General features: G+C 48.7%; 1 protein-coding gene across 3 annotated transcripts; it reads left to right on the top strand.

Annotated features, from left to right (window-relative positions):
- The first annotated feature begins 100 nt into the window (after nucleotides 1-100).
- Nucleotides 101-9709, top strand: pik3cg (phosphatidylinositol-4,5-bisphosphate 3-kinase, catalytic subunit gamma). 3 transcript variants are annotated; one of them, XM_062483572.1, is made up of 16 exons: nucleotides 101-245; nucleotides 689-1079; nucleotides 1335-1955; nucleotides 2119-2414; nucleotides 2820-3319; nucleotides 3507-3741; nucleotides 4334-4399; nucleotides 4593-4736; nucleotides 5107-5188; nucleotides 5376-5479; nucleotides 5905-6051; nucleotides 6276-6366; nucleotides 6801-6931; nucleotides 7601-7712; nucleotides 7831-7988; nucleotides 8182-9709. In XM_062483572.1, exons 2-16 carry the CDS (start codon nucleotides 701-703, stop codon nucleotides 8461-8463), a joined length of 3348 nt encoding a protein of 1115 aa, XP_062339556.1. In that variant the 5' UTR covers nucleotides 101-245; nucleotides 689-700; the 3' UTR covers nucleotides 8464-9709. The 3 variants fall into 3 exon arrangements, with proteins under 3 accessions (XP_062339556.1, XP_062339557.1, XP_062339558.1); XM_062483573.1 differs by having other exon boundaries at nucleotides 111-195; XM_062483574.1 differs by having other exon boundaries at nucleotides 125-173.
- The last annotated feature ends 1 nt before the right edge of the window (nucleotide 9710 follows it).

The following is a 9710-nucleotide window of genomic DNA, read 5'->3' as shown; positions in this document are numbered from 1 at the left end:
GCATGTAGTCCAATTGCAAGGACATTTCTGCGCTCAGAACTACACTTATGAATCCTAACAGTATAACTCAGCAACCAATAAGCAGTAGGCTATGCAAACTACTGAAGGCGACGGAGAAACAGCGGAGGCGTACATAGCAAAATTCTCAAACTCCTGAATCACTTCAGAAAAAGGTTTAGTGACTGTTAAACCAACGTAAAATGTAAAGTCTTGTTTGTGTGGCGTTTTTGTGTCTGCGTTGAGCGGTAAGTTTTACATTGAAAGTCAAGGAATAATCGCCTGACGAGTATTTGCTGCTGAACCGTTACTCCATAAAGATTTAAGGTTGTTAACGGTTCATAAAGTTTTGGGATGATGCATTCATAACCGTTTGTTTACTATTACGAATACATTATATTTATATACAGGCTAGGTTCCTGTAAAAACCATGAACATGTTATTTAGTTAATAATGGTAATTAAAACGTAGACTGCAGTTGACAGTGTTTTTGCCAGGCTTCCTGTTTTGCAACACTTCCTTTGCTGTAAATGTGAAAGAAGAAGTAGCACAAGTCGTGAAGGCTACACCACATGCCAGGATAAGAAACGTTTATTAGTACGAGGAGAGAACGAGATGTCTGATGCTGCCCTAAGACGTTTGTGAGTATCAACATCTCACACTCTTCCCTTTTTCCTACGATGGCGAAAAGACGAATCAGGTTATGGAACAGCAAATGAGTGATGAAGAACCAGTAGTCCTCAGAGAAGATAACCGAAGGAGAAGAAGGAAGATGAAACCCATCACCTCCACCTCTTCAGTAGCCATGGACCAGATAGCCATTGAGTTTGCACTCCCAACCACCACCAAGACAGGCCGCAGCCCAGACACCCTGCTGCTAGAGGTGACAGGAAACTGGACCGTGGAGCAGGTGAAAGCCCAGGTTTGGTTAAGGGCAGTGGCCACCAACCTTTGTCCGGAGTTCTACCAGAAATACTCTCCAGACCATTGCATCCTCCTCTACAAGAAGAAAGGAAACTGGTGCGAGATTTATGACAAACACCAGGTGTTCCAAACCCTAGATTGCATTCGCTACTGGAAAGGTAAAGGTTTGTGTGTTTTGAGGAGGAAGGGGGGGGGGGGGGGATGTAATGGTTAAAAAGCAGCAGTTGTTTTGGATTTATAGACAGAGAGGAAACATGGATGCATAATAACTGTGTACAAAACGTGGCATTAAGAATCCGGATCCTGGCAGGATAAAAACCAATAATTCCTGTATCAAAGTAGTCCATTATTATGAATTTGACCTTTTTTTTAATGACTTTGCCTATGAATTTGTATTTGGTTAATCCTCAAAGCCCTAAAGAAGGATGTGGGTAAGATCCACCTGGTCTCCAGACCCCAGCCTTCAGACGAGTCCCTCCAGTACCAGAGGTACCTCAACTACCTCATCGGTTATGACGTCACCGACGTCAGCAACGTGCATGACGACGAGTTGGAGTTCACCCGCAGGAAGCTCCTGACCCCCCGCAAGATCGAGCTGTCAGACCGCGATCCCAAACTTTACTCTATGGACCCCTGGATCAAGTCCAAACCCTTGCCGGAGTACCTGCTCAGTAAAGTGAGCAACAACCACATCCTTCTGGTCGTTCACAGCAGCACGGCTAGCCAGACCATCAAGGTGGCTATCGACGACACGCCTGACCAGGTTCTGAAGAGCTTCTTCGCTAAGGTAGCCAACAAGAGGGCCTTGTTGGGAATCCCAGAGAACTTCAGCGAGGCGGACTTCGTCCTGCGGGTTTGCGGGAGGGAGGAGTACCTCTTTGGGAACCATCCAATCAGAGACTTCCACCGGGTCCGGCAGTGTCTGAAGAACGGGGAGGAGATTCACCTGGTTCTGGAGTCACCTCCAAACCCGGATCTGGACTTGGTCCAGAAAGAGGACTGGGCCCAAGTGGATGACTGTACTGGAGTAGCAGGTATGTTGCATAGATTTCAAATGATTGTTTTTATTGGATGGATAAATAACACTACAGGTGAAAGGAAGAAATTGTATTTTGAGTTTAGTGTGAACTGTCCCTTTAATAGTTAAAATATCATGTCAGTGATTTTATACAATTTTTTTTACCACTCTCTCCTCAGGTACCCACGAGCAGTTGACCATCGATGAGAAGGATCATGAGCGTGTGTTCACCATCTCCCTGTGGGACTGCCACCGGAAGTTCAGGGTGAAGATCCTGGGCGTCGACATCCCGACCCTGCCTCGTAACCCAGAGCTCATCGTGTATGTGGAGGCCAGCATCTTCCACGGCCAACAGCTGCTGGCCCAACAGAAGACCTCCTCCAAGCCCTTCACCGAGGAGGTGCTGTGGAACACCTGGCTGGAGTTTGATATTAGGATCCGGGATCTGCCCAAGGGGGCACGCCTCAGCCTGCAGGTGAGGCAGTGTTTACCTCAAAAACATTTGGATTTCTGGTGTGCCCTGGTGGAGCACGTGGGGCCCTGGTTTTGAATCAGGCTCAGGCCATTTCCTGCATGCCTATCAACAAATGAAGCAGAGAGACCCCCCAACCCCTCCCAAAGTATGCACATCTTTAAATACGTTCTTATTCTCAGACATCAACTTAGCGATCATCATAGAGATCACTATGTTAAGAGCTGGCAGATTTAGATGTAGGACATGGTGTACTCGCAGTAAAGCAGTCTTGCTTTTAGGTTCGCCTTTCAGTTCAATTCAATGATGTTATAGTTCCATTCTTCTCTCTCTGCTATTGGCATTGTTCTGTACAGTCGACTGCCCTAGAGTATGTGGTTGTCACGGCGTGTTCTCTTGCGAGCGCAGGTATCCTGTGGTAAAGCCCAGCCTCAGACCTTCAAGGCGAGCACCTACCAGGACAACAGTGGAGGCGGAGGCGAAGGGAAGAGCAGTAAAAGCCGCCTGCTTTACTACGTCAACCTCCTGCTGGTGGACCACCGCTCCCTGCTGCGCCAGGGCGAGTTCATCCTCCACATGTGGAAGATGCCGGAAAAGAGCGAGGACAACAGCAGCGTCAACGCCGACAAGCTCACCTCGGCCACCAACCCCGAGAAGGACTCGTCCATGGCCGTAGCCATCCTGCTGGATAAATACTGCTACCCTGTGGCCCTGCCCAAGAGCAGGGAGGTCCGGGAGGCTGGGGCTGGGGCGGAGGCCGAGGGAGGGGAGAGAGTCCAGAGAGAGATGCCCAACCACCTGAGGAAGCAGTTTGAAGCCATCGTGGAGACAGACCCTCTCAACCCTCTCAGCCCAGAGGACAAAGAGCTGCTGTGGCACTTCAAACACGAGTGCATGCGCCACCCCAGGTGGGCACCTCCGGCTGACCCCAGACAAACAACAAATTCACCCACCTCACATAGCACAACAGTCCCACTCATATCAATTCGGACTCCACATCCCATGTTTCGGATTTCAAATACGCTCATGTCATCCCATTTGGATCTCCTTTCCCTTCGACCTTCCTCCCATGGGCCGTGCGTCCAACCCCCTCAGGGCCTACCCCAAGCTGCTCGGCTCGGTGAAGTGGGGGGACCAGGCAGCGGTGCTGGCCACTCACCGGCTGCTGGAGAAGAGCGTGGTGTGGGACCGCAGCGGCCTGGACGTGGGGCTGGCCATGCAGCTCCTGGACTGCCACTACTCGGACGCCCACGTCCGCTCCATGGCCGTGCACAAGCTGGAGACCCTGGGGGACGACGACGTCCTCCGCTACCTGCTGCAGCTGGTGCAGGTGAGAGCAGAAGATGGGCTTCCATCTTGACCAATCGGTGGGGCTCGGTGAAAGTGTTTGGCCTCTGAGTAACAGAAGGGTCACATGTTGGATTTGGGCTTCCTCTTTTCCTTCTAACTGGAGTTATTCTGATTTTGCATATGTCGTGCATCAGTATCAAACTGTCAAATAAATTGCCACCTGTCCAGGCACATCCAACAAAGAGCTCTTGGTGTGACATGCAAATAAGTGTTTCACCATGTCTGTTTAATTTGAGCTTGCCGTCGTGTTTAGATCATTCAGCTCGGGGGGAAACTTTATTCTTGTATGGGTCTGTTTATCTGATCTTGTCTATCTGCCTGCCTGCCTACCTGTCTGTCTCCCTGCCTGTCTACCTGTCTCTCTGCCTGCCTGTCTCCCTGCCTGCCTACCTGTCTGTGTGCCTGTCTGTCTCCCTGCCTGTCTACCTGCCTGTCTATCTGTCTGCCTGTCTACCTGCCTGTCTGCCTGTCTGTCTGCCTGTCTGCCTGTCTACCTGTCTCCCTGCCTGTCTACCTGCCTGTCTACCTGTCTGTGCCTGCCTGTCTGTCTGTCTGTCTGTCTCTCTCTGTAGGCGGTGAAATTCGAGCCGTACCATGACAGTGCCTTGGCCAGGTTTTTGCTGAAGCGTGCTCTCAGAGTAAGAACTCTTCAACGCCCCGTAACCACTGCTCCGACTCCACACACATCATATTCATGTCTAGTACAGACAGCCAACAGATTCACTTCTGCTTTAACTAATGTCATTTTTCACAGTGGGTCAATGAATATCTGTCTCTGTGTGTGTGTGTTTGTGTGTGTGTGTGGGTGTGTCGGTCTGTGTGTACGTGCAGAGTAAGCGGATCGGCCATTTCCTGTTCTGGTTCTTGCGGAGTGAGATCGCTCAGTCTATGCACTACCAGCAGAGATACGCAGTACTCTTAGAGGCCTACCTTAGAGGATGTGGAGGGGCCATGCTACATGACTTCAAACGCCAGGTACACACTGTTTGTACACCCGGACGGTTGAACAAAACTCATAGTGTTTCATGTCCTTTCAAGTATCTGTAGTGTGTCGTACGGGCGGTGTTTATATCCTTGACTATTCATTCACCGGTTTGCATCAGAAAAGACCCGTCAAGTGTTTAAGTATTAGAAAGGATTTCTCAACAATTCTCAAACTCGTTTGGGTATTTTGTGTGACAAGGCTACGGGTTGGTGGATAGGTACATGTATAGTTAGTCGGAAGCACCAACTATAAACAGAAGTATCGCTCAATTTCACATTTGTCATCATGTTCAATAAGGTAAACATACTGATATCAACACATAGTAAAGTGCAAATCTGACCTGCTATTTGTACTATTTAGGTGGAAATGACTGAAGCATTACAGAAAGTCACCCGTGACATCAAGGCCATGTCTGCTGACAAATATGATGTCTCCTCACAAGGTATTGGAAATCAACCCCGGCTTGTATAAGCTTCATACAAACTGTACATTACATGTAGATTTCCAGCGATAGAAAACGTACTCCGCTCACTGTAAGTCATTGTAAACATAAAGCACGAAGAAATGATCAAATATTTGGTTGGTAGTCGAATGATGGGATGTGTTTGTGATCCATGGCGTCGTTCCAGTGGTGCTCCAGCTGAGGCAGAAGCTGGAGAACCTGCAGACGTCGGGTCTGCCAGAGAGCTTCAGGGTTCCCTATGACCCCGGGTTGCGAGCTGGAGCCCTGGTGGTGAGGACACGCCCCTCTCTGTCTCTGTCGCTCCTCCCTCTCTCTCCTTCAAACTCCTCATTCGTGAGCGTGGGTTCTCGTCATCTCTCTTCTTCTCTCTCGCGCGCGGTTTCGCTCTCATCCCTCTCCTTCTCCCCCCTTCCGAGTCTTCCTTTCTTGTTCTCTTTGTCTCTCCACTCAATTTGTTTTCTCTCTCCTCCTTCTCCCCTCTCTGTCCTTCCAACCCCTTATTCACTTAATCTCTCCTCTTCTCCCTCATCCTCCCTCTCTCTCATCCCTCTCCTTCTCCCCATCCAACTCCTCCCTTACCAATCTCTCCCCAATCTCCTTCTCTCCCCCATCCATAACTCCATAACTCCTCTCTGGAATCCCTCTCCACACGAAAGCTTTCCCTGGCCTGACTCGCAGGTGTGCCCTGTGTTTAGATTGAGCAGTGCAAAGTCATGGCGTCCAAGAAGAAGCCTTTGTGGCTGCAGTTCAAGAGAGCAGACCCCACCACCCTGTCCACTGACACCATCGGGGTCATCTTTAAGGACGGGGACGACCTCCGACAGGACATGCTCATCCTGCAGGTGGGACAGCTGGACAGGGAGGGACACGCAGGACAATGCCCAGCAAGCTGTCCATATTGTCCATATTCCAAGATGTCTACATATGGGCCTAGAACTAAAAACATACAGTAGCATTATACTATTATACTGTATGTTATACTGTGCACCACATTCACATATAAGACTATTATAAACAACAATAGGTTGTTGGTTCTAATCCCCTTTGTCACGTGTCATTGCCATAGATTCTGTTGATCATGGAATCCATCTGGGAGGAGGAATCTCTGGATCTGTCTTTGTTACCATACGGTTGCATCTCCACAGGTAACAAGATAGGTGAGTCTGACTGTTGGGTTTAATGCACACGGTGGAGGGGTGATACTGTTGTAATTTCCTTAGAAGACTCATGCTTGTGTTCACGTCCCTGCCTTGCATCCTCCCATTCATCTCAATTCCAAACCATTCCCAACAAAATGTAGACATTTCCTCTCCATCTCTGTCGCACGCTTTTTCTTTCTTTCTTTCTTTCTTTCTTTCTTTTGTTGTGCTCCCTTTCTCTCTTCCTCCCTCCCTCTCCCTCTCTCTCTCTCTCTCTCTCTCTCTCTCTCTCTCTCTCTCTCTCTCTCTCTCTCTCTCTCTCTCTCTCTCTCCCTCTCTCGCTCTCTTTCCCCCCTCCATCCTCACTCCAGTTCACTAAACCATAGTTTGTTCACATTTTCGAAGCAACTGTGCAGTGTACATTCTGACTGACATTACAATCCCCTCTCCAGGGATGATTGAGATCGTGAAGGACGCCACCACGATCGCCAACATCCAGCAGAGCGTCGTGGGCAGCACCGGCGCCTTCAAGGACGAGATCCTCCACCAGTGGCTCCGGGACAAGTGTGTGAGCGAGGAGAAGGTAGGTGGCTGGGTATAGCACACTAGCACTCCCCGCCGCTAACGGCCGCGCTAATCTGAGGGGGAAGGCTCTAGAAGCTGCGCCTGGAGAGGAAGGAAACACCACTTCCTGTCTCCTCTGCTTCTCTCTTTGTCTTCAACCGTAGACGCATAAGGTTGCTTCAGCACCTGCACGGTCTTGCTTGTGTGGCTATTATGGGAAAGTTCCTTTCTTTGTGTTCAAAATATAGCAGTGTACCTGATTTCAACAAATGTATAGCCAGTGTGAGCTTAGTTGTGTTATCAAACAACAGCCAGTGTACCACGGAAGGGCTGTGGTGATACTAAACATGGCTAGTCAAATGTTCATTCTGGGTTTGCATCATTTTGTTTGGTTTTGTGTGGACTATGCAAATATGTTGGGTAGAGAGAAGCGTGGCGCTTCTGAAAAACCAAAAATGAAACACCTTTGCTGTCTCTACTCTTTTTTTTTCCCTCTCTCTCTTCCTCCCCTTCCTCTCCCCTCTCCCCCCTTCGTTGCTCCTTTCTTCCTCCACCGCATCCTGCTAACCCCCTCCTTGTCCCCCTCCTCAATCTCGCTCCCTCCTTCCTCCACCTCCTTCTCCTCCCACTCTCATCCTCTCCTTCCTCCTCTCCCTTCAACCCCTCCCTCCCTCCCCCCTCCCCCAAGTTCCAACAGGCCGTGGAGCGCTTTGTGTACTCCTGCGGTGGTTACTGCGTGGCCACCTACGTCCTCGGAATAGGCGACCGCCACAACGACAACATCATGGTCACCGAATCTGGTAACACGGCCAACAGCGGTTTTCCCGACGTCATACCAAAACAGAAAAAAACTCTTGACTTCATTGCACTCAATGACAGTTTTGTAGGTTTATTTTCCATTTGTGTGCCTTCTCTCAGGGAATCTTTTTCACATTGACTTTGGACACATCCTGGGGAATTACAAGAGTTTCCTGGGGATCAGTAAGGAGCGGGTCCCCTTTGTTCTGACCCCAGATTTCCTGTATGTCATGGGCACCTCTTCCAAAAAGAGCAGTCCAAACTTCCAGAAGTTCCAGGTGTGAGGAGAAAAAAGATGTACACACTTGAATGATGATGTATTAAACATTGATGATGTGTTAGAACGATGTATTTAACCTTTTTGTTTACCACATTTGCTATATCCATAGCCCACAATAACCGAGTCGTCAAACTTGTTCTCTCTCTCTCTCTCTCTCTCTCTCTCTCTTTCTCTCTCACACACACACCCAGGATGTGTGTGTGCGGGCCTACCTGGCTCTAAGGCACCACACCAACCTGCTGATCATCTTGTTCTCCATGATGCTGATGACGGGCATGCCCCAGCTGACCAGCAAGGAGGACATCGAGTACATCCGCGAGGCCCTGACCGTCGGCCGCACCGAGGAGGACGCCCAGCGCCACCTGCTGGACCAGATCGAGATCTGCAGGGACAAGGGCTGGACGGTGCAGTTCAACTGGTTCCTGCATCTGGTGCTCGGCATTAAGCAGGGGGTGGAGAAGCGGTCGGTGTAGGGTGTTGGAGGCGGCGGGGGGGGGGGGGGGGTGTCAACGGACACTTGTGTGTATAACACACATTGTATATACGCTTGTACACACCGACGAACACGTTTTCTACACGCATTCACAGACTCACACACACAGCAAGCACTTTTGTTTTACGGAGTACACGCACTAGTTAAGATTGTGTGTGACTTGCAGGACTTGTGCTGGCCTGATGGCAACAGAAACACCAGAAGAGTCTGCGTGACTCAGGGGATACTGCTGAGGGGGGTCACGTTTGAGAGGGCTGCCCTCATACGCCGTTATTACTGAGAGGGCTGTCACCATTGACAGACAATAAGGGTTCAAGAAGAAAATGGCCACCCCTCCAGCTCTACTCAACGACCACTGAACTCTTAACATTTTCAAGGTTCCTGGCAGAAACAGAGTGGAGTGAGACACACATTTGAGTCCAAGATGAGTATCTGGATGTTCCCAAAGTAGATACTTCACTGTCCCCTCAAAGTAGAATTGCAGGCAACTGTAGAATACACATTTCAATGCTTTTATTCTGCTTCATTATGCAAAGACTGCTCAGATTTGTACTTAATTGACATGTTTTCATTAACGTTATTTCATTATCATTAACAAACAAACAAAAATATTCTCTCAAAACCCAAAGTAAGGTTGTTTCATCAGTACAGTATGCAGATGAGTTCCAGGCACCATTGTAGCTAAATAAATCAGCTTCTGTGCTAAGTAAATCAATGCATCATGTTTTCCTGTGTCCCAGAGGAAGTGGGCTCCAGTGGTGAAGAAGCCGTGTGTGTGTGTGTGTGTGTGTGTGTGTGTGTGTGTGTGTGTGTGTGTGTGTGTGTGTGTAACAATGTGGCCACTGCTCTCCACCACCATCTGTCAGAAAGAGAGGCATTTTACAGAAATGTAGTCATATTGGGTACTGTTTATAACTTCGGGTATGTACTCAAAAAAATACATGTATATGAATGTACATCAATATATCGGACTGCATTTTAGCCAATTAAATGTTATCAAAGAGAACCGAACAGCCATTATGAAGCCTAGGCAAAGAAAATTCCCTTTTTTGGGTCTCAACCCAGTTTATGTTCTAAGGGGGTCAGTTACTGTATTTAGACATTCATTAAAAATGAATCTATTTGCAAAAATTAATATGCACCCATCCGCTCTTATGAACCACTCCTTGCTTGGACTCCCTTCCACAGAGTTTGATTGTACCTAATAAAACGTAACTTTTAACAGCT

The sequence above is a fragment of the Osmerus eperlanus genome, chromosome 17 (assembly GCF_963692335.1).
Source record: "Osmerus eperlanus chromosome 17, fOsmEpe2.1, whole genome shotgun sequence".
NCBI lineage: Eukaryota > Metazoa > Chordata > Actinopteri > Osmeriformes > Osmeridae > Osmerus > Osmerus eperlanus.
This window is presented reverse-complemented; position numbering and strand designations above follow the sequence as displayed.